This window comes from Cygnus olor, chromosome 3 (assembly GCF_009769625.2).
Source record: "Cygnus olor isolate bCygOlo1 chromosome 3, bCygOlo1.pri.v2, whole genome shotgun sequence".
In the NCBI taxonomy this organism is placed as follows: domain Eukaryota; kingdom Metazoa; phylum Chordata; class Aves; order Anseriformes; family Anatidae; genus Cygnus; species Cygnus olor.
In genome coordinates this window covers 78,003,572-78,028,803 of record NC_049171.1, presented here as the reverse complement: position 1 = coordinate 78,028,803, position 25,232 = coordinate 78,003,572, and the positions used below count along the sequence as shown (strand labels likewise).

At 43.7% G+C, this 25,232-nt stretch overlaps 1 protein-coding gene across 1 annotated transcript in view; it reads right to left on the bottom strand.

The window, feature by feature from the left end:
• Window positions 1-2,739: 2,739 nt before the first annotated feature.
• Window positions 2,740-25,232, bottom strand: part of PGBD5 (piggyBac transposable element derived 5) — a 71,237-nt gene continuing 48,744 nt past the window's right edge. Inside the window, exons 4-7 of the mRNA XM_040552015.1 lie at window positions 24,828-25,008; window positions 17,655-17,852; window positions 12,075-12,180; window positions 2,740-10,392 (exon numbers count right to left, since the gene is read on the bottom strand). Coding sequence (XP_040407949.1) covers window positions 10,197-10,392; window positions 12,075-12,180; window positions 17,655-17,852; window positions 24,828-25,008 — 681 coding nt within the window. The 3' untranslated portion in view covers window positions 2,740-10,196. The remainder of the gene's footprint in view (window positions 10,393-12,074; window positions 12,181-17,654; window positions 17,853-24,827; window positions 25,009-25,232) is intronic.

Below are 25,232 nucleotides of genomic sequence, written 5' to 3'. Positions count from 1 at the left end.
GGGCGTTTGGCTGGATTGTAAACCCCCTAGACTTCAGGTAAGATGTTGTTCTTTGTTTTCATTGGGGGATGATGACTTTGCAACCATTTTTAAGTGAATCTGTTTAAGTAAAGAGCTACACGTGTGTGCTGGGGTGCTTCAGCCCTTGTGTAGGGTCCCAAAGAACACCGACAGCAACACATCTCACCCACTGCTGATTTTCATTATCCAAATGAGAAACTGGGTTAAGCTACCTCAGGCGATAAAATCCTGCAGGCTGCTGCGAGGCTGTCATTGCTGGAGAGACTCTCAGCTGGGAAAGAGCACTGCTGTCTCGCAACCATGAACCTAATAACATTATGAATAACTCCCTCATTACTAGGAAACGGTAAGAGAAAAATATTTTTTTTCTTTCTGTTCCAGTTTTCTCCCTTTGGGCAACATCAGAATACAACAGCAGTGAAAGAAGGGGACAACAGGTAGGGTGAGCACATGGAGAGAAGAGGAGGGGGTTGGCCTGGCTTGCCTGGTGGTTAAACCTTATGCCCAGGCATAAGGTTGGGTCTCCATCTCCAGTGCCCAGAGGTATGGGCAGTAGTGGGGAAGACCCCTTGCAGCCTGGTTTCATCAGGCACCTCATCTCCCTTGCTCATAGTATGCTGCTCCTCCCTCTTTGCATGAAGACACCCCTAGCACTAAGTGCCAAAGTGCGACCGGAGGCTCAGGGTTAACATAGAAATGTTTTGCTGAGCTAGTTGTTGGGATGCTTATCTTCCACGCAGTGTCAGAAATGGTGCTGGACCATGTGGTGGTGGGTTGTTGGGCACAGCAATGGAGAAGACTCAAAAGAGACGAATCAGAGAAGAGGAGCAGCATGTGGAAACTGGAGGAAAGCTGACAACAATTATGTTTTTTCCCTGCAGGTGTTGGATAGGGGCTTTCTTCTGTGTCTGGGTGGGGTTACAGTTGCTTATGTTTGTAGATCAGCCTTTTCAGTTTAAACGTTCAAGTGACCATGTGTGTACATGTGCACTAACTCCTGTGTTTGTCTTTATCTCCAACTTCGGGGTACAGATGAACTAGTCAGCAACTCAGCTTTATAATTTCTAAGAGTGATTTGCAATTTATTCTGGCATAGCTGGCTACAGATCCTAATCTAACAGCAAATTAAAGCAATGTCTACCCCCTTCCCCTCACAACTTTCCCTTTTGGTAAAGTTATTTAGCATCATTGTGTCTGGCTGGTGGAAACTTGTCAAGATTTTTTTATTTTTAATTTTGTGTGTCTGTTCAAAAGAGGTTAATATTTGCCTTTGCTGTTTCCCCAAAGTGTATAAGACAATGCAGTGAACTTAAATTTGCCTTTTTCTTTTTGGGGAGTCCAAATCTGGCAGAAGAAGGAATACCTAAACTTTTGTTTAAGGTATTGGCAGAAGGGCCCCATGTGTTGGAGAGATTTTTTTTTTGATGCTGACTCCAGCCTGGGTCCCATGTGCTGAGCTCCTCGATTCTCATCACCTTTTTCCTATGTTAAACCCTCATTCCCAAAAGCAGACCTGTTGCTGGCTGAGCATTTGACGGGATTTTTAACCGACAGAAACTGGAGATGATCTGTGAGAAGAGTTGAGATGCCTTTGCTTTGCAGGGGTCTGATGAGCTGCAATTCATTAAATGTGCATAAAGTGTTTTTTCTGAGTCCTGGATGAAGGTGCTTTGAAAGTGCCTCTGCTGTGGCTTAGTGGTGGCTGGGGGTATCTCAGCAGCATCTGTGACTTGGTACCTTTTTCTCTCTGCTGCTCTCTGGGGATGGAGAGGCAAGTTAGGATATTAGAAGTGCTGCAAAATGGAATGTTAAGTTTGGCTTAATTAAGAAAGACTACATTGCTGGAATTATTAATTGCAAATTCTATCGAGAATAATTTCATAGGAGATTAAGTAACTGCAGGCCTTGGCCTGGTCTGAAAAGATGCCATTGTTTTAAATGAAAATGCTGAGGGTGTGCATGTGTACATGTCTCGGTGTTAATCAGATCCCAGCTTTCCTAATTTCACAAATTAAATTCCTTGTTTTATTCAATTAGTCTGTTAAAGCTGATCCGCACTGCTGCTCATAACTGTGAGCACAAGCCCGATTACACACCGCATTAGCTCAGGTCACGGCGCATCCAGGGACCGGTGAGCAAAGCGCTGGGGGTGGTTCTCCAACCATGACAGAGAACTCAGAGAAATTCCCATTTGGTTCATCACATTGATCGTCCCCACCAGTGTGTGGCAGGTCTCACCGCAGGGGCCTGTAGCAGCCTCTTTGGGTCCCATCTGGCTGCGGAGCAATGCACGCTCACCTGCGGTGTTGGTGTCGTTCACAACAGCACTCACGGGCTGTCAGTTCGGCTACCTGCAATTGATGAGGTGTGAGAGCCCGGGGGTGCTGAGCGTGCCGGACTCTCCTCCCTGCTGCTTCTCTGGTACCTGTCCACTGCAACCCCACTTAGGTTTTCCCCTGCGAGGTTTCTGCTCCCTTTGTGGATTAAAATTTCAACCAGGCGATGCGTGCGCAGTTTTGCCTGCAAATGCCACGCGCTTGGCTTGTGGGTGATGGTTTCAGTGGGTACCACTGGCGGGGCAGACAAAGCGGATGAGGAGTCGGGGCAATAACACAGAAGGCTGTTACCATCCTGCAGAGAGACCCAGCACAGCCACCCACATCCCGTGTTCAGCCCTCCCTCTGTTCTAGAAAAGAACGAGGCAGAAAAAGCAAGCAGTAATATATCTGACTGTATTTCAAAGTTGTTGATTGTAAACAAACTTTGTTGAAGAAATAAAATCACATGACAAGATATCAGAGTGATACTATAAATCCATTTTGTTATTGTTGCCACACTTCACATTTTTGGAACTCAGAATTTAGCTCATGGTGTACAAAACTTGTAAAAATTTATTGCAAGCGTGCCTTTGTGTAGAACAAAACTGGTGTCACAAAAGTAGTTCCCTGTCCCATGCAGAAATACAGGTGTGTAGATCTCTGTGTGAAGAGGTCACACACCTGCATTTCCTGAAAGACTTGGCTGTTACAAAATTGCTCTGAGAAGTTCAAAAAAAAAAAAAAGGAAAAAGAAGAAAAAAGCAATTGCAGTTTATGCTTTACCTCTGGAATTTACATTTTCAACAGAAATCTCTAGAATTTTAAAGAATATGGAACTTGCAACAGAACTGCAGTCGCTGATGTGAGCACAGCCCATTGGATTCGTTTTGCAAGCACTCCGACAGCTAAGGCCAATCTTCTTGTTTGGTGCAGTCACTGCATTTGATGGAATGTCAGTTGCACATTTTTGATGATTAATTACAACAAAACATGGATGGGAAGATTCCATTTCTCTCTCCTGTGGCACTTGAGACCCACTCCCTCGCTGTGCTGATGCGCAGCAGAGCTTTGACTCCCCAGTCTGCAGCTACCGCACCTGTACAGCGTGCGCAAAGGTGTGGAGTGAGGCCAGTGATGGAGCTACAGCAGGGCTTATGCAGCAAAAGCAGCTCTGCGGAGTGGTTGTGTTAAACAGCAGCCTTTTATTTTTTATTCAAAGGCAGCAGGGGAGGGGGAGTGCGCATGCTGGAAAGATAAGTTGGAAGGGATCATTGGGCTCCTCTCCCTCTGCATGCCCAACCTCTCCGCTTCTCTCTGCCTCTTCCAATGTGCTGATCCCCCTTAAAAATCCTCATTTATCAGACTGTACCAATTAGCCTCACATATAGTGGATCGATCTCTGGCATAAATCTTAGTTTTGTTGTCTCCAATCTTAACCCAGAACATGGGGTAAAGTTATTTTTAATTTCTGTATTGAAATGCCAGGCAACGATTTGGCTTTTAAATAAAGGTGAAGTCCAGGTTGCAAAAGTAAGTCTAAGACCTGTAATATGCTTTCCATCAAATGAGTAACTTGGTTTCATAGAGAGGTGTGAATTGTTCAGCACTCAGATTTTGCACACACCTTGACACACATTAGTTGGAGCACGAGACCACAAAGTTACTTTGACGCCAAGTGGGTCGGGGTTCTGGACAGATGAACCTAGCATACAGGGCTTTGCTTTACTGCTTCTAGGCTTTTTGGTAGCTAGTGAAGTTAAGTGCTCTGTTTGAAATTCAGAATTGCAGAGTGATGTTTTTTGATGGATAAAACTTTTGCACTAGACATTGTGTGGACCACCTTGACATCTAATGCTAGCAGTTATTACTTCAGAAGAGTGACACAAAAGGGATTTACCACTTAAGGCCTTTTTGTGATACCTAACAGCTGCTCACCAGACCCATCAGAGTGGTGAGTGTGTGAAGGGTTTAAAAAAAAAAACCAAAACCACAACTCCCCAGCCCCCCAAATGAAATCCAAGTCCCCTCTCTTTGACAGCGATGCAGAGCTGAGGAACGTTTCAGCCATTCCAGTGGGAGCAGCGGGAGGGTGATGCTGATATCTGCCTTGGGCCCACACGAACCCGATGGGGTTAGCATTAATGGGGCAAAGCGGGCAACACCGTCACAGTGACTGCAATTAGTATAGGCTTCAGAAACAATACCCTGTTTCATCGGCGATGTGCCAGATAGCAGGAAGGATCAGCAAAGTAATACTATAAAAGCAAACAGAAAGGCCAGCTCTGTGTTGTCACCTCTTCCCTCTTCCAGACTGACCGAGAACTAGTGGGATGATTTGGCTGGGCGTGCTCCCAGTGCAAGGAACGAGGGAAGCAAAGCATAGGACAGGGAAGCTCTTCAGGGCTAGATTTCTGAAGAGAAAGAAAAGGCTCTCGAGAGGAGAGGAAGAGACCCTTTTTTGTACAAAAAGCACGGATATTCTCAGCTGTTCTCCCAGCACTGAGATGCTTATGCAGGGTTTTTTCCAGTTTGAGTTCATAATGCTTGTGGAAAGAAAGGTAGGTTTGGGAAGAGCCTTTACAAGAAGGAATATATACCAAGTAGCACTGGTGGTAGGCTTGCATTTGAGCAGATGATGACGTGATCTGTCCGTGCAAAGTACCCTAGTTAATGACAGGCCAAGTACACAAGTGTATTGAACTTGGAGTTCCTCGCCTTTCACATCACTGCTGACATTCCTTTGCTGCTTGCACGTTTTTCTCAACCAGACTGACATGAGCTCTTGTTTTACAAATAACTAATTTCACATCAGTCACAGTAACGAGGAAGTGCCATGGCAAACTCCACTACAGAGATGGATGGAAGACTTCACATAGTCTGAGTAATTATTTGTCTGGATTTCACATTGATGATTGGAGTATAGCACAGCTTCAGATTCTCTGTGTATCTCCTCTAAGCTCCTCCAGGCAGGTTGGGCTGCTGTTTTATTTGGTTTTGTCTTACCTTTGGGACACCTTGGTTTTGACTCACGCTGGCCTATGTGGAGCAAAGAACCTGTGCTGACAAAGTCCTACAGCCCCTGCTGAAGAGCAGGATGATGTCTGTCGTGCTTTCATCTCAAATTTGGAAAAGTGCATTTGAACAAGAAAATGCAGAACATGGACTTAATCAGCAAGACTGCAAACGCCACTTTACAATTTCATCACCTGTGCTGTGCCTCAGTGTCCGATTATGGAAGTGGAAGCTCCTATCTGAAGGGATAATGACAGCTGATGATTACCGATGTTGTTAAGAGCACTTTCCAGTCCTTGCATGGAAAGAGGCAGACATGCAGAATTACCAGTGCAGCATAAACCCCGACTCATCACTGCAATCAGCCACAGGACTAGTGGATGCTAAGACATGTAAGATTGAGCCATCGGAGGCCCCCTTCACCAACAATCAGCTCAAGACAGACTACTAAATAAATGGTAGAAGAAAAATAAGATCTCTTCAGGAAAAAAAAAAAGCCACTTAAGTGTAGCTGAAGGTCTTCATTGAATTGGTTCATTCACCAATGGGAATGCTGTTTTGAGTTGCTGTTTGTAATGTCAGTCTGGAAACAGCTAAATTCATTTTTCTCTAGGAATTGTCTGAAGAAAACAAAGTTGTATCCATTAGCGACATTGGGACGTCTTTAAATAGGTATACTCAGACTACCTTGCAAATGAAGATGGGCCGGGGCTAGAGAAAAGAAACGGAAAACAGAGAAAAGATGTTTTTAAATTGTGCCCTAGTGTCGAGTGCACAAACGGGCTGAAGTAAAAAGTGGCAGAGTTTCTGCAAGCCCTTGAAGCTTTTTTCAGCTAAGACATCAGCAGTGGAAACCATTTCACAGTGGCTTCTAAGCTCTTGTGAGTGTTATATTACACACTAGGAGAAGAAATGCTTTCCAAGAACAGCTTGTGGGAGGACAGACATTTCTTGAAAGAAGTCCTGTGCATAGAAGGTGGTCAGTATGTCTCACTGATGGTCTCAGTTCTCTGAAACAAAGTTTGCATACCACAAATAAACTGTTTTCAGAAGTATGCGTGAAGGAAAATTCAGTTCATCAAGAGAGACATGAGCCATCCCGATCCCATGTCTATTTCAGCTTCAAACTCTTATTTTTCCCCCGGAAAAATTTAGAAAAGTTCCTGTTTGGCATTTCCATTGTCTTTTAACTACTGTTGAGCTTTAAGATCTCTTACCCAGATTGTCTCAAGGATACAAAAAAACGAAATGAAACCAAAAAAACTTGACATCACATCTCAACTCATTGCACAGTTAACACACACGCACACACTATAACTAGCATCCTCGCGCTACTTTGAGACTAAATTCCTTCTTTTCCTTTAACTAGGGAGAAACTTTAGTGTTCCAAGCAGGTGGGGAACTACATCTGAGTAAGCCAGTTTGCAGGAAAGGAAATGCTACAGAATCTGAGCTGCAGTTAATAAACCTTTGCTTTTCTAAAATGATGAAATTTCTTCCTTAATTACTTTGCCTTGTTTGTAGGAACTTAGAGAAAGTGCAAGACGCTTTTTCAACACGGAAAAATCCTAACTTTCCTCAACCCTATCCACTCCAAGTCAACAGTTGGAGAAGATAAAGTTGAACAGTTATCTGTGGATATAGACTAAGCTTTGGTGGGTTTCAGAGCCCAAATTCAGGTATTTCGTACATATAAATATATATAAATATTTTTGCTTATTTATGGAATGTTTGCGCATGTTTAGGGCACCAGTTCAAAATGATGAGGGATGGTTAAGGCTAAGAAAATGAAATTCATTGCAAAGCTATAATTTTGTCTTAACATTTCTCCTTTACAAAGGAGACTAAAGCATCTTCCCTGTAATAGTCAGCCACTGTGTAATCCCCCATCAACTCCAATTCTAGGGAAAACTACTCAGGACCCAGTCCCTGAGGCAAAAAGCTAGGACCTCGTCATTTTAGCTCAAGTAATCCACATAATTAAAAACACAAGTTAGTGGAAAAATTAAACATTCCAAGGCCGTGGACCTACTGACACCTGAAACTGAAAAGGCATTTTCTGAACAGGAAGGTATAGATCCAGGCCTCTGCGCATACGCAGTAATGTAACAACTTGCAAAGGGCGCCAGATCTAGCTCGAGGGGCCATGATGTAGCTGGAGAGTGCTGTGCTTACTCCTCAGAGGCACAAAGTGGCTCCTAGGAGGTCATACGGGCCTCTCCATCTCTGCTGGGGGCACCTGCATCTTGCAAATGCTCTGGCTTTGCGGGGGTTCAATGCAAGGAGGCTGGGCTCCCAGCAGCTACTCTTCGTTCAAGTTGTCAGCCCAGCACAGTTCTTGCCAGACCTTTCCTTGCTGCCCTAACTCTGACCAGTCAATAAACTTGCAGGGCTTAATGAAGTTGTAGCTACTCTTCTTGTTGTAATGAAGTCTGGCATTGGCTGAGCTAAGAGTAAGAACACCATTTGTCTTCGGGTACCTCTGTGGAGTTTCCTAAGAAATGGAAACTTGGACGTTTGCTGAACTTTTGTTTTTCAGGCCTCATGCTAGCCTCTCTCCCCCCTTTATTCCCTCTAAATATTCCTGAATATTTAGAAGCCTGACAAGAAGCAGCCATGCCACACGTTCAGTCTGGGAGGGGTGGCCTCAGTTCCTGCTGGGACAAGATTTGAACTCATCCTTGGTCTCCTACGTAGCCTGGCACTGCCGAGGACTAGAGCAGTACAAACCCTCTCCTTCCTCTTGAGTCTAGGAGGCCTCCAGTGCACAAGGTTGTGTCCTTCCCCATGCTCGTCTCCTGGGTGGAGACCTTGTGGACTGAGAGGTGAAGGGGGAACCTGCTGGCACCGCTCTGCTGCTCGCTGTGTGGCTGGCAGGCAGGGCAGGCTGTGCGGGGCAGTCACCAGGCTGTACTGCAAGCAGAACCACCATGGACCTGGCTGTCCCCTTGCTTTCCCTGCAACCAGGTGAGATCTGCCGAAGTCTACGCCGAAAAATAAGACTTTGGTGGAAATAGAAATCTGTCAGTGCAAGAATGCTCTTTGGGCTAGTCAGTAATTTACATGCCCCTGGTGGACTCTTCTGTGATGATTTACAGGCTTTGCATTTGCACAGTGCCTTGGCATCTCTGATAACCATAAGAGTGAAATTTGGAGAGTTCAGAGGGTACTCTGTCGTCTCTCTCCAGACAGAAACATATAACCTGTGGAGTTATAGACTGATAAAGAAATAAATCAATTGCTCCATTCCTCTTAAATCAGCCCAAGTCATTCTTTGGTAACACCTTCCGGAAAATGCCAGGCTTGGGGACCTAAAACCAGCTGGTCCTTTAAGCAACGTGGTTGTGCCCTGTAAGTTAATGCTATTCAGTTTGTTTCCATCACTGCTAACCTTTAGAATACAGAGGGTTTTTTGTTGATTGAGTTGTAGATTGAAATCAATAACGTGTAGAGGGCAGGGCAGTATTTCACTTCCATATTAATTCTCTCCTGTTTTGGTCACACTCCCCTCTCTCTCTCCAAGGCTTTCCAAGACTCCAGTGGCCTTCGGATTCCACCAACACCAAACCAGAGTGGTTCAGCCAGAGGCACCAGCTCACGATGATGCTCATCCTCTACAGTGCTACTCAGAACAGGTGAACCCTTTGAGCTTGCTCTGTTTTAGTTAGGTTTAACATCTGGTTGCAATCGGACTTCTTTCTTTTTGAAAACACAATGCTATGTTATTTTGCTAAACATGTAATCTGCTTAATTACAACTATTGTGGCAAGCCCGGCATTCTCGTAAGAAGAATGCTTACAGAACATCCCGCAGTGATGATGCAAAACACGCTGCTATTAGTGAATTATTTTTTTTTCCTGCAAACTGTGTGCCAAATGAAGTTCTAAAATGGACTTACAAAAGGAAAAGAAACAAATTGTTTTTCCTAAAAAACGTGAGCCCATTATATTAGAATTTTAAGCAACACGTAAGATACAGTTGAAATAAAAAAAAATATAATTGTTATACTCTCATTTTTGATCTGTATACTGACCGTGACAGTTATGATGTGAGGCAGCATTACTTCACTCTCTGGCTGTGTATAAAATGTTTCATTTAATCCTGTTTTTTTACAAAAATCAATGTTATGTTTTTCCATTTTAAATTCACTAATGTATTTGGTTTCTTCTAATCTTGCTGTGTTCTAACTGGGATCAAATTGCCTTATGTGTTTTTGTTTTTTTTAAAAAAAAAAAAGGAAAGAAAAAGTTTTAACCAGTTCTCAGTTCCTGGCTGCCTGCCTTAAAGGTTTTGTTTGTCAATATACTTGCTTAAGTGTTCGTGTCTCTGAACTGCTTCTTTTAGCACACTGTGAGGACAGCACTGATTCCCTACAAGGTGGTAGGCACTCTCAACCACAGCCCATGGTGCACACTTACATTACTTGTCCCAGAATTGAGTAACTCCAAGTAAGGTGTATAAAGTTTTTTGCAATGCCCACCTGGGACTGCTGAGCTATCTCAGCTTATGACAAGCTCTTAGCCCAAGAGGGACTTTACAAGATGACCCTGTTCAACAAATAGTATTGAGAGATAACTAATTTCAGTCCGTTTCTGGTGTACAGATACCCACGGGGCATTCACTTATGCAATTTTTTGTCAGCTTTTCTTGTGGCACTTTCTGTAGAACATGTTTACATCCAGCTGCTACTAGGAACAAAGTTTCCACCTCTCTAGTGGCATCACTTGGCATTTTTGGATAAGGACAGCACTGGTGGTGTCAGAAGTTCCTTGCTTTGCTGTTCCAGGTGTGGTATCTTCTTCTGCTTACCTTCCACCCCCTGCCTATGCCACCAAGAACATTGCATCAATGGGAGGGTGAGGTGTCTTCCAAGCCCAGGAGCTCCTTTACAAGTCTTTCACCAAACTGTGCACGGCTATACCTTGTCACGTGGTAGGCCTCTGACATTTTGTAGAGGATGTAGGCATTGTTTATAGCGATGCTGATGGCAAACCAGAATACTTGTTGCCAGGTCTTGTTTGGTTTGTGAGAAATGAAATACCTAGAAAGCCAAGAGGGAAAGAAAAAAAAAAAAAAAGGAACAAAAAGTGGTATTCAGCCATCACTTCCATCTGGGAGGCAAGAAATACCCCTGGAAAAAGATTCCTGCAGTCCCAAAGGGGAAGCAGGACCACAGCTTACTGCCAAGTGCAAGTATTAAAGAATTTTGTACAATGCATTTGACAATCAGTTACAGTTAGTTATCTGTCGCTTTGGTTTTGTAAATTTCTAATAGTGTCCTTGCTCTATGAGCCAAACCTCAGCAACCCTCCCCTCTGTATCGCAAGAGTAATGATACTAAGCAAGAGTAATGATACAGACTCCTAGAGCTTGCCTGTGACAAACATCCAAGTAATGGGAGCCGTGGGTCTGAATCCCTTCAGATTGTAATGTAAAATTCCCCCCCCCCCCCCCCAAACTCAGGCCTATTATGTTACAGTTCAAGGAAGACTGCTCATGCCTCTCCTCTCGTTTATCTCAGTCGTAAGTGAAGAATGATTTCTGCTGTTGTCAACAGCACGTGGGAGGATGTGGGGGTAGAGCCAGAGCGTGCAGTGCTGGTATGTGGAGCACCTCCTCTCCATAAGGCAGGAGAACTAGGAAGGACTGACAACCTTATATTTAGGTTCTGACTAATTCCAGGACTACCAGAATATTCTCTTCAGTCATAAGATTTCCCACTTCCCTACTTTTCATTTTTTTAGCAACCATTTAAATCTACTACCTCATCTCTTTTTTGTACCTCTTTCCTCAGATCAGATCCCAACATTGGTCTCTAACAACCACCTCCTCCTCTTTCATATCTTATGCTAAATTCTTGCTGCTTTGCTCAGAACTGACTTGGAAAATCCCTGTTGCTTTTTCTCTCTCCCCAGTTTTTAGCTCTTGAAATCTTCTGCACCTCACTGCTACTCCCACAGCCAAGCTTCACCACTGCTATTCTTGTTTCTGTTTCTCCCCATTACATTTTGAGCTAGCAAAGAGGACCCCAACTGGAAACCTGAAGCCAAAAAACTCTAAATTCTCACAAGAGGCCTACATTCTCCCAGTTTACCTAGATCAGGTTTGCATCCAAAACTGAGTGTCCTTTTCTTCTGGCTCAAGGTGACACAGATATCACCAGGACAGATAACCACCTAAACACCAGTTGATGATAAGGGTGGGGAGCTAGCCAGCCTGAGAGACTTGTAGACCTTTGATGAATTCTCAATCTAGCTTTGACTTTGATGTGGCCAAAAACATCACCAACCTGTTGGCTCATCTTCCCAACTCTTCTTACAGGTCATTTTCAAGATGACAAGAACATAATACTCTTAATTTTATTTTATTATTATTTTTAAACTGGTGGATAGGGCCAAAGCAACACTAGCATGTTTTCTGAGATTATTCATAAAGGTGAAAGTTAGGGGAGTATAAAATTCAATGTGTGCAATGATGTACTCATTCATCTCCTCACTCCTGCAGAGATTCCCTACAATAGAGCTGGCAATGCAGCTATCGCCATTGTGCAGAGCTGGCTTCTGATCTTTGACTAAAACAGGAGTTTTGTCAGAGATTAATTAAGTGAAAGCAGGACTGGGCTCTCAGCTGTAGCTCAACATGGAGAGCTCAAGCAGTCCAGCCATGGGGAAGGAATGAAAGAAATACATGCACACACACATACACATCTTTATTCTCACTTACTTGCTGTATTTGTCGTCGTATTTGCAGATATAGCTAAGGTGAGCAGCAAATGCTTCAACAGCCAAAGGGCATGGAATTTCTCCACTTTTTCTCTTAATTATAACTCCTGCATCAATTAGAAACATAACAGATTTAAATCCACATGATAGGTTTAGCAATTAGAAGATACATAGTTTATTACAAAATAAACCTTATTGCTAGTTTCTGTCTCCAAACTGGGAAGTGGTTCCTCTGTTATCTATAACAGAGATGCTGATTTGATGTTTTTTCCATTGGTAGTATATTGAACGAGGGAAAAGGGAAGAAGAGGGATCATTATTCAGTCAGAGATGCTTCCACCTGCTTGTAGAAGGGAAGGATGAATAAAATAAACTTGTAGTACTTTATTGAGGAGTCCGTTCCCTGATTTTTGACTTCACTTTCCTTCAGGGTTTGATGGTCAGCTCTCAAGGGACTGTCTTTTGCTCCATGCCTATAGCTTATTGTCTAGTGAGGATCCCTGCTCTCTCCCAGGCACGACAGTATTTTTCTCCAAGTCTAGCGAAGCACAGGCTTGGTTGCATCCTTTCTCAGCACTGTTTCAGTACAGATACGATTCTGGGCTTTCTCATTTCTCCAGCCTACAAACTCCCACTGCCTTGATTCTGCAAACTCTTTTGCAATCACCCCTAAAATGCTCCTCACATTTTGATTGCAGACTTCACCATTTCATTCCTTCAGCTGGAAGTCTCATTCCATCCATTATCTCTGTCAAGCCCCCTGTGCTGTCCGGGCTGGCAGGCTCTATTTTGAAGCAAGACTTATGACACATACTAAATGTCATGTTACATCTGAGCCATGCAGCTATTTATTTCAGGTTTTTAAAGTCTGATTTTTCATGCGTCCAAAACGATACCGCCTCTAAATTGCTCAACAATTCTCCTTTCAGCTCTGTACCCCCAAGCTGGGTGTAAATGTTCTTTCTCTTCTCCCCCTTCTCTCTCTTCCCCCTCTTTTCCCTTTGAGAATTTATATTTCCTTTTGCAATTTGCTTTGTATTCACGATCCTTAAAAATGCATTGTGATGGCAGCTATGTGGGCATCACACACTCCTTCTCACTTTTTATTATATTCTGTGTAACATTCCTCTGTATTGAGACCATAAATATCTTTATATGCACATTATTTTTGTAGCCTTTCCTGCGTTTGTTCTGTAGCCATAGGGCCATCTCTCCAGGGAGGCAACTGCTGGAGCTGGGTTGTTTTTAGCTGCAGGTCTCTGTGGCGAGCAGCCCCAAGCAAGCTGACTCACCGGCACCTCCGATGAGTTATTTCCCCTCCTGGTCCTCCCTCAGCATCGCTGTGCTCCGTCCCTGGCAGCCCTCCAGGGGAACACACCGCCTGCTCTGCAGCCCTGGCCTGCCTTCGCCTGCGTGCTGCTCTCTCTGGTGCAGGCTGCTGGCATCAGCTTCTGGTTTGGTGTTTTTTCACCCTGTGAAAACTCGGTACCCGGGTTCCTGAGATTAGCTAAGATCCGGGGGCTCTACTGGAAAGTTTCTAGCCAGTACGCTCGCCAAGCAAAGCTTGGGAAATGTCAACCTAAATGAAATAAGCAGAAAGACAAAGGCATACGTATGTTTGTTTCCTTAAATACTTAAGTTTATGCCAATCCATAATTTTTGGAGCTAGAATCCTGTTTTTTTAAAACGAAGGCTCAGTAATATCAGCACTTACTTCCCCTTTGGCAAGCACTAAGATTTCATAACACAATATAACGGAGTGGGCACTGCGTGTTCCAAGTGCTGTATGGCTTTTTTTCAGGACTTAAATTTGTTACAGTTCTTTATCTGAACTGCAGCCAGGCAGGTTCGTACGAGGTCTAATGTTCATGGTCTTCCCCTCGGAGCCCCACTGGCCCCATCCTCCCTCTCACCATACTTGGACATAACCCCGTGAATTTATTCCCACAAAGGATGCACGGAAATTTAAGGTTAAAATCCTAAGTTTCCCTGTCCTCATACATACTTTTTAATGTTAAGCTGCTTTCCCCAGACTTTCCAGTTCTGAGCCAATCTCACACTTCCAGCTTCTCCAGGGCTAAGAATCACACTGGGGCGTGCTTATACAATAGCTTCGTACAACTGCAATGCCTGCACAGCTGCAGGGTCTTCAAGGCAGGGTGGGCAGAAAAGGTACAGACAGCAAGGGGAGGCTAATGAGAACTCCCTAGGGCAACTGCATCCTTTGATACTGGCTGTGTCAGTAGGATGTTGATTCCTGATCCTACTTCTTTGCTCCCAGCTTTCTCACCCTTACCACTGTCTCCTCTCCAGCTGCCTCTCCGTGCTTCCCTTGCCTCTCTTTAGCTGCCTGTCTAGTCCATAACCGAAGTGTTAAACCCTATTTCTACCTCCTGCCACCCCAATCACTGGTGGGATGCTAACATGCCACTAGCAGCTATTTGGTCCTTGCCTTCTGCATATGTGGCCCAAACTTCATTTTCTGTCCTTAGGTATTGTCCATTTAGCATCTAAGCAGAGCTGGCTGGTGAAGAGCATCTCCGAATGCTCTTCTCAGAAATAAGCTGCCTCTCCAAAAGATCTTGGGTTCAACAAGTTTTTGCTGAAGCACAATAATGCCTGAAAGGAAGCAGCCCAGCCCCTTAACAACTTGCAAAGGAGCTGCTGCTTCCAGTTCTGCATGCTGCCGAAGCCATGGGATTTCCAGGGTCTGCAGCGAGCTGGGAACCCTACATGGCAAACAGGACCCTGCTGCCCGAGCACCAGTGACCCTGAGGCTCCTCCCTGTAGGTCAGAAAGCCCAGGATTCCCCAAGTTCCTGGCCATCCTGCTGTGCAGCAAGTGAGGTTGCTGCCTGCTCCATTCTGCTTTGTACAAAAAAATAGAGGTTTTAGTTATTTCTAGAACATTGACCTGGAGCTGCTGGGACGTGCAGCCGTGTCCCACAGATGGGGAAGTTTGGACCAGCACATCACCTGCTTTAGATTAAGGGCAATTTTTTACTCCCTGGGGGTCTCAATCTCTTTTGACTTCTCAGTACTTCTGCAGAACAGGCAAAAGAGAAAAATTCAACTCAAGCTAAAGCTTAAGGGAAATTAAAAACCCTGCTGAATTTTGTTCTAGGCAGAAAATTCATACTTGTTAGCAGAGTAAGCAGGACTTTTTTTTGCAAGACCAAAGAAATAAGACTCATCCTTTAGCATCTGAGGTGATGTATTATGACACACTGGTTCAAAACATCCATAATAAATAATGTGCTGCGTCTGAGAATAGTATTCATAGATCACCTCTGACAAGTGTACTGCCCTCCCGGTGCCTCTGGCTTGGGTGGGATTTGCACTCTAAGTACTTGCAAGATTTACCTTCTTCTCTACTTTCCTTTCGATTGCAATAAATAGTTCACTATTAGCTACATCTATCCTAGGTCTTGCTTTGAACATCTCATCTTCTATGTTTTTAGGTTTTCTTTTCATGGCCTCCTCCACCCCCATCAACGTGTATGCTCAACGTGGAAACATACGATTTATTGTCAAGTGATCCCGCTGGCTCCAGTCTCTGTCTGATTGCCCTGTATGGGTTTTATTACCATTTTTCCCTACCTCCCCTCCCATTTAACACATGTGCCCAGCAGGCCTGTGCGACAGGCTTGCTTCAAGGAGCACAAATTCTTCCTCTTCCTCTTCCTTCTCCTTGTTTACACCGCTTTGAGGAGACTTTGGTGATCAAGCTTCAAGTTGGTTTAAACCAGCATTGCTGCACTGACTTCAGAGATGCCAAATTAGAGGCAGGCAATCTGGTCTCCTATCTTCCTGCTGAGCCTCCATCTGTTCTCAGATCTTCACTCAAGACTCTCTTCCCCCTGGCATGGCTCTGAAAAGCCAGTCTCAGTTTTCTGCTCTGATTCACCCTGAACTATCTCCGCTGTCCCCGCAAGCATTTGGTGAGCCAGGTATTGTGCAGGTCTTGCCCACCACACGCACAGGTCCTAGTCAGTGGACCTTAAACCACCTCACATATGCAACCTACAATCCTGTCTCTGCTAAAACCTGCCCAAGGTCATTCACAGGCACAACCTTTCACACTGCTCTGTGCTGTGCTGAAGGCCACCGCTAGCTCAGAGTCTCTTTGAAAGGGGCATTTAATATTGATGCTCACAAACAGAATAGTTTTGTAACTCTCTTTTTCGTAGCATTTATGAATTTATGCATTTATGAAACTGCAGGCTCCATACTAGCACATATCAACCAGGTGACATTTAGTGATATCTCGTCCATCTAGAGCACTTGGCAAGGTGCACACAAGAAGCAGGACAAACCCTGGCTGTGACTGCTCACATGGGTGGGCACTGCTCCAGCGACTGGCTTCGGCAGCAGCACTGCAGCTTCATTTTTCCTTCGCGTGCTTGTTTTCAGCATCAGCATTCAGACACCAGCCCGTCCATGTCACTAAGCCCTCACTGTGCGGTACAGAGGGAGGCAAGGAGCCCAGCAGAAACCCTCAGGATCAGCCCTGCTTTGCCAAGGTAACAAGACTTGTGGCAAGGCATTGGAAATACAAGGGCATGGATGGGTGAGCTGAGGTTTGAACTCGGTTCTTCACCACAGTGTACAAGGCACACTGTACTTGTACGCCTTCACCTGCCTAGGGTTCACCTGGGTTATGAGCAGCACACACGAGCAGGGACGTTGTCAGCTTCCCAGCTTCTTGTACAGTAATTCATGCCCATAACTTAACTTCTGCAGTCTGTATGCATATGTGAGAGTCACTCGGGGCTCAGAACATGAGCGTTTGTGATATCCGTAAATTGGTGGCTTTATGTTCAAAGGTTCAGGTTATTCTTGTCTGTCTCAGCATAGTTCTGAATAACAAAAATTAGGAGAAACTGAAGCAACATTTTCATTAAAGCTGAGTTTCAAAGAGTTCGCTCATCATATTACCTCTTACAGAAGTTTCCAAACCTTCTTAAAAACATTTGTATATTTTTGTAAAGGGAAAGATTTCAGGCATTAAGAAGGTCTTTGCAATCATTTGAACTATCCAAGTTATCTGTTTTGGTTTCTTTTCATCAACTGCTAAAATCAATTTAACATATAACAGGAAGCCTTAATCATATTTACTTCTGGCAAAAAGACATTTGTTTGTGACTAGGTTTTTTACTGGATAAGATAAATTAATTGTAGGATCTGCTCGGAGTTCTAAGTACATCATGACATTTATTAATTTTTCTGTAGCAACAATCCTACAAGATGTTTTGCAAACGTGGCCAATGTGTTATACAAAAATAACACCCTTCTTCCCTTCTCTGACTATGAGCAGAGGTATCATCTTTATACCTAAAGGATGCAGCCTCTACCAGCTCAGGCAAAGGAGGCTGCATTAGCAATAGGCTTTTAACCTTTGTATGGGAAACAACAGTAGCTGTAAGAAGACACAAAAGGGAAGTCATCACTAGTGCAACCGTTTATCTAGGATATTGTGATCAAGCTCTTTGTTCAGGCTTATTATCAAACTCCATGACTCATCTTGCCTTGTCACTTAAAGCATGTGCACTTTCCAGATGAGCAGTAGCAATATTGCTTACCTTGTTGAACCGGTGAATAGGCGTTAGTCAGAAAACGGAAGTGCCCTTTATTGTACCAGCAGATCAAGGACATGTTTCCCTTCATTCTTATTCTGTACTGTCCTCTGGACGGGGGAGTGTCAGGGTTGTTCAGCATGGATGGAGGTAGGCCTGTGCAGTCACTCTTCCTGGTGCTCAGCAACCCACAGCAGTAAATCGCTGCATGTGAAAAAAAACATTCCCTTTCAGCAAACCTTTGCATAGACCCAGAAATCAAGAGCAGTGGAGCAAGTCCGACTGACCTAACTAAAGAAATAGCTTGTCTACAATGTTCTAGTCGAACACATACTTCAGCCAGCTGGCCTTCTCCTGCAGTACCTAACATTTGTGTCCTACCTGAATGGTTCTGGAAATTGAGACAAGTGCAGAAAACCTGCTCTCAAAAGGAAATGTATTGACATCTCCTGCACAGACACAACGCAGTGACAAGGAGAAGAATGCAGGGTGTCTTCCTGATAATGACATCTATAATCTGTGTAATATTCTTCACAACATGTTTTAAATTGGACTGAAAAATATAAGCCGTGATATGCATTACAGAACAAATCAGAATTTATGATCCAAGAGAGTCTTTGATGTTTAACTAAGAGAATAAATTGTGGAGGGAGCAGGAATGGAGGGAAAGCTATAACATCTTTGCTGTTAACTGAAATAAATTCTCCTACATAACTCCCATTATGCTTTTAATAATATACACAGCTGACAAACTCGTTTAAACTACTGCTTCACTGTGCCGTCCAGTTCTTGTTCTTCATCTTGGCATTCCTTGCACCTGCATAATCTGGTTTGTAAAGGAAATACTTGTTAAGCAATTAAGAACTACTAAAACATGATTTAAAAAAAATGCATATGCCAAAGGATGGAGAAGATGGAAACACAAAGTCCCGTGAAAACAGATTTTAGGGAAAGGAGATAAAGAAGTCGTGGTGGGTTTACCCTGGCTGGTTGCTGGGTGCCCACCCAGCCACTCGTTCATTCCCCTCCTCAGCAGGAGACGGGGAGAAAAGACAACGGAATGCTTGTGGGTTGAGATGAGCACGGGGAGATCACTCACCAAGTACTGTTCCAGGCAAAACAGACTTGGCCTGGGGAAGATACAATTAATTTATTGCCAGTTAATATCAGAGTAGGATTGTGAGAGCTAAACCCACACTAAAATAAGCTTCCCCTTGTTCCAGCAAATAGTGGCCTGGCTGAGTGAGCACTGATCTTGTTCTGCAGGCACTGGAGGCTCCACACACAGGACACCAGGCAGCACATTCTGCTGCTCACAGCTTCTTGGCCTTTTCATAGGTGAAAGAAGCAATGAATAAAATCTAACTCTGCAAATCACATCTCAATGCATCCAGGTGGGGACAAACGAGATTTTGAAACTACATTAATAATGAAAGTGCTTGAACTTATCATCAGGCCATTAAATAATAATGGTCTAGTTCCATTATTTCAGGAGAAGGGTATCTTCTTAAACAAGTTAATGAAACTCAAGGAAATCTTGGATCGAAATTTCTCCATTCTCTCTTTGTTTTGCTTCAACCCACCTGCGTGGAGAAAATAGATGGGCATGGAAGCAGGTGACATCTGTGCACATCATTCACATGGCAGGTATGGCCTGTGGTAGTTTAAAGCTAATCTGTCAGCTAAGATTGTTTGATCAAATTTTTCACCATGCTTAATTTTGCACACTGGATAATTGCATATCTTTAAAGGGGAAATGTTAAGTCAGACTACAGTTTCTGGCTTCCCCAGAGCATGTTACCTGTGTTTCCATTTATGCAACTCTTCTGCCTCTTTCTGGAATGATGCATTCTTGAGGGCAGGTGCAGACTTTGCCCTTCATTCTTATAGTGCCTGGCATGCTGAGCATATCCTCAATGGCTAAGGCTCATAGATACGACAGAAATACTAATATAATAATGCTAATACTCATAGATCAGCTCAGTTTTTGTGGGCACGTCTATGAGGAACTAAGACTTTTTCATCAGAAATTTAAGACACTCATGTCAGAAGAAGGTCAACCAACACAGCGGTGGGGCTACTTTATTCTGAAAGAGGAAGGCACTTGACTGGTTATTTCTAAGGAATGAATCAATCCCTGGAAATACATGTTCCCTCCACAAAAGACGACAAGAAACATCTGATAGCAACAGGCCTAGAATCAATACTGGAGGAACTGCACCCCCCATGAAAGTCTTTTTTTTTTTAATTTCTTGTCTTGCTATGAGGTATACAAACACTGGCAGTCACGTTCCTGCAAACTTAGGCATTAACATACCAAACATCTAAAAAGCTTTCTTGTAACCAATAGTAAGATTTTCCTGCTCTGATAACACAATCCTGAGAAGTTTCCTTAGCTGCCTAAGGTTTATGACTCACTGAGGGGTGATACTAACTCTCTCCATAAGACTGCAATGGTACAAAACCAAGCTAATAACCACATTAATGTGCTACAACTTCAAAATAGCAACAGCCATCTCTGCAATACCATAATAATAATTGTAGCCTTCCCTTTACTGCAGGCAGTAAGCCTGCAGAAAGCTTCCAGCAGATGTTTCAGTCCTCATACAGAATGATGGGAACCATTTGCTCACTCAGGAGCATGCAGTGTAACCTCCTTGCTACACTGCCCAGAAAGGTGCAACACTTCTGCAGATTTACTAGTGTCTCCTATCATGGACGACACCCTTAATCTATAGAGGTTTTAAAAAACTCCCGGTTACTATAGCAATAAAAGTAATAAAAACTAAGTCCATCTGGCTCAATGAAGTTTTTCCGTTTAATTAAATCTGAATCACAACAGGTGTTTGCCACATACATACGAGTCAGTAGAGACAGGTTCTTCTCCTCTGATCTTAAACCGTAACTGCATATAAATGCAAAAACATAAGCTAGCTTGGAAAGTGACTAAAGCAAGAAGAGGAAGTATGGCATAGTCACTCAGGTTCATTCCTGGGGTCTCCAGGGCCTGGAGAGCTTGTGCTGACGCCTGTTTCTCCACATCTTCATTGGTACCATTGCAAAGGCAGTCAGGAACAAGCCAGTTCAGTTCCTCCAAGTACACATTCTTCAATCATATATCCTGAATGCAACATTGGGTTATGTCAGAATCAGCACAAGTGGGGGGCCTATTGCGGGAAGGAGATGAGAACTTGCTTTAGTCCATGTGCTGGAGCTGCAGGATTCTGCAAAGCTCCTGCAGGTGCCATGGTTACTCAGGCTGGCAACTCCTGCAGCTTGTGCCAAGCCCAGCTGCTCTGCAGGACAGAGACAGCTGCTCCTGCTGGCTCAGAAAGTGCAACAGGGACTTTGAGGGGTCATAACATTAAGGGAAGCATGGGACATGGTGCTTTGGGAGGTGCTGTCCTCTGCAGGGGACAACACTTTCTTAGAGGGGAGAAAGGAATGTGCACTATGAATGACTGTCACTGCAAATAACAATGACAGCTGTCTCAAAGAAAAGAGAATTTGGGGCATTTCGGTGCAGGTTTCCAGTTCTATTCAGAGGCCAGAAAAAGAAATGTTTTGTACATCCCCTGAAAAAGAGCTCTATTCAGGTTTTTGATTTTGAAAAAGATCAAAGTGCCCAGTCTTATTTTCTGAAGCTTTCTCATCTCTTGGTATCTTCAAAAGCCTTAGAATTATGTTCACTGATATCCCTTTATATTACTAGACACATATCCTCTACTGTGGCACAGTGAAGGTGCTACACGGCAGGCTGTCAGAAAAGAACACCGTGTTTTCTTGCAGTAATGCATGTGTGGCTTAGGAAGAGCAAACGATAGTTGCAGTTCCACAAAAGTCTTCATAGGATCACGGGATCCTATGGATTATAGACTCATTCAGGTTGGAAGGCAACTCAGGAGATCTCCAGTCCAAAGAAGGGTCAGCTCTGAGGACAGACAGGGCTGCTCAGTCTGTGCTTGAAAACCTTCAGGAACAGAAACTGCACAACCTCTCAGTGCAGCCTGCTCCACTGTCCTCAGAAAATCCTTGTATTTAGTCTGAACTACTTCTTTTGTTCCAACTTATGTCTGTTGTCTCTCATCCTTCCACAATGCACTACTGAAGAGCTGGCTCCATCCTCCTGATAACCTCCTCTGGGTATGGGAAGGCTGCTGTTGGGTCCTCCTGAAGCCTTCTCTTCTCTGTGCTGAACTAGTGCAGTTCCCTCCTCGGTACAGAACATCTGGTCCAGCCCCTGACCATGTGGTTCAGCCCCTTGCTGAACTTACCTACAGGCTGCACTCCTGTTAACACAGCTCACGGTAGTGCTGACCATCCTTGCTGCCAGGGTACACTGCTGAATCATGTTCATTTCGCTGGCTACCAAGAGCCCCACGTGCTTTTTACCAAGGATTTTGAGAGGAACTAATATATTTTTGGTGAGCGTCTCTTTCTAGATTTTCCAGAATTCCCTTTAATTCCCTTACATGTCAATTTAGGTACATAAAAAGTTTATAGTTTCTCAGCTTGAACCTTACTGAAATCTTCCCCTATTTATCTGCCAAGTTACCACCACCACCACCCTCCCCCCAAAAGAATAATGTAAAGGAATTGTTAAGATGAATCCCAATTTCTTTTCGTTTACAGCTCTTAATGGGATCTTTCTCTTCATGCCAGTGATCCTAGCTCAGAAACTAATTTTTCCTGAACAAGAAAAGTAAATTTGACAGTTTAAGAATGGATCTTGAACTGTCATGAACACCTCAGCATAGATGCTGTACTCGTCAAAAGGCTCTCATGACACTTCATCACGGTATGGCCCTGCTCAGATTTAGCTGGCCAAGCCACGTACCAGAAAAGCATTAAGGTCACTGCTGAGGGTGGCCGTGTGATAGACTAGGAGAGATCTCTCTGCTGAGTCCAGGCTTCTCTGCCTGCCTCTCCCCAAATGTACAGCCAATGCAGCAGGATCCCAGCAGGTGCTGGCAACACGTTACCTGCTTTGCAGTACAGTCAGCACACACCATCTCCTCCAGAGCTCTGACTGACTCTACCACTGCTTGACATCTCTAGCGTCTGATCTCTCCCAGTGTATCATAGTCCTTCCAGTTCAACATCCCCACCGAACCTGTGACCGAGCCCATAGTACCCCACGGCAAACACAGATAGTCAATCCCCTGTCCTTATTAAACAGACACACTCTCGTGTTCTCACCATGATTTTTATATGGGAGGTCTAAGCTATTTTGCAAAGACAGTAAATCTGCTGTCTTAGTGTCTGCCTCCCCCACCTCATAGTTTCACCCCTAGGAAAGCAATGGTGTATACTGGATCAGAAATTTAATTCTGGAAGCAGCTGTCAAATATCGTAAAATGTCTCAGGAAGCCATATAACAACTCACGAACCAAACTGAAATCAATATAGCATTAGCATATTAGATCAGACAGTAAGTCAAAACTGCATGTGGTAAGAAGTCATTATTAAATTTGATACCTGCTAGAAATTGTTAATTTGAATGATCTGTTCAGTGTAAAGACCATGAATAATTTACCTCTGTAAACAACTTGAATTATCTGTAAGTAATAAATGGGTTTAGTACCCATGTGCCTTTTCCACAGGGGCTGTGAACCATCTGGGTCATGCCGCATTGTCTTTGTCCTTCCCCAGCTAAGCACAAATGGTGTGACTTGGAAGTCAATTTTTGTCTGCCATTCTTTAAGTTTAAACCTGACACATCTCAAATAGAAGGAGTATATGGGGTCTAAGTTTTTTGACAAGTCAATTGCATTCTAGCTTTGGTAGTCTTAAAAATGTAATGGTTATAATCAGCTAATAATAAAAATGGTTATTCACTATAGAACAGAAGAGAAACCATCCAGCGTACCATAAACATGCATGACTTTTCCCCATCTAGCTGTTTGCAGCATTTGGGAAACCCACGACCTCTTTTATGATAATACAGTAGTATTCCTCTGTACTCTGTGAGCTTCCAGTTTACCTAAAATAAACAAGGAGCTAAGTCCTGCACAGAGCTCAGCAGAGACAGCTGTCAGTGCCAGAGCAGTCTGAAGTGCAGGAACGAGGGGCTCAGCTACAGCACTGCTATCAGCTGACTGGTGTTCTCCTTTGAGATGAGAATCAAACTATTGTCTCAATTCCAAGTCATTCCCTCTGCTTTGGACCACATTTCATTAATATAATGCCAGAGGTGGGTTTAATTTTCTGCAATGGAAAACATGTCAAAGGCAAGACTCGGTCATCAGTGGTATGTTGAAAAGGGAAACAGCCCTGTAGCCTCCTTCTACATGATGCATAATGGCAACCTCAAGTCTTAGTGCTGCGAAGGATCTATTGCATGCACTACAATAACCCTGAAAGGCCGTGCTGACTGAAGAACTAGCTGAAAATTACACTGATAACTTTTAACTGATTATCGGAGTACAAGAGCCTGTAATCCAAGGGAAGTCAGAAGTCCTCAGTATTTCTGAAATAAGGTATTATGGGGCTACTTCACATAAGGTGAAGGGGCTTTTGACAGAAAGGATGTCCTGGGGTTACTCTCTGCACCAGCATACTGGCTGGTAGAGCCACACTTACATAATGATGGGCATTCTGCTGGCAAGTACGCTTTGGTCTATGTAGAGTTTATTATGCTTTCAAACTAAAAAGTTTCCTACCAAGGCATATTTGTACCAGCAAAAAGCTGAACCATACTAGGGCTTTTGCAATGGCATAAAAGTTTTGTCACGTAGAGAAGTCCCATCTAACAGATATCAAAACAGCAAGGACTTCTAAGGCACACCTTTCAGGATTCATCCCATCCTTAGTCTTTTACAGTGGGAACAGAAAAATCACAGGCAGCTAGGACATGCCTTGAACAGTCCCCCAGGTCACGTAAAAGATTAGACCTCACATTTCTAAGGCAAAGAACAGAAGTAAGGGTTTTAAATACCCTTATTAAAAATGTTTTTATGTTCTGATTTTTAACTTGGAAGATTTAAAGGGCATAGACTCAACTTAGAAAGTCCTCTGCATAGTACCTTTCCATGAATGAGATCTCTTCCTAGAGATAACCAATTTATTTGTACAAGGATTTGAAATCTCACTGAAGCCTTTGGGAAGTTTTTTGAATTCTGTGGCAGGAGGTCTCTAGGTCTATGATCATTAAAACCCAGTGAGTCACCACATACACACCTTGCTTCTCAAATTCTTCAAAGAGACTGAGGCTGGTAATGCTTGGGCCAGTGAAGATGATGTAGTTCTTCCCAGAGGCGTTCTGACAAAGGCTTTTGGCCACCATACTGTGCAGCTGCGGTTTGTTCTTCAAAGCATCCAGCCCGTCAGCACCACTCCCTTCTTTGAGATGGACATAAATCTTAAACGAGAAACAGGAAGAAAAGTCAGAAATTTATAATGAGTCCAGGGGGAGCAGATGCAACTGCTAACATACCTTCTCATCTGGAGACAAGCTGAGGATGAAGACAGCAGATACTCTTTATAAACTGCTAATATCTAAAGACTGTTTCAAGGGGCTGTTGTTTTAAAACCACCCCAGGTTAGCTGGCACAGCCACCAATAAGCACAGGGTCCGTTGTCTCA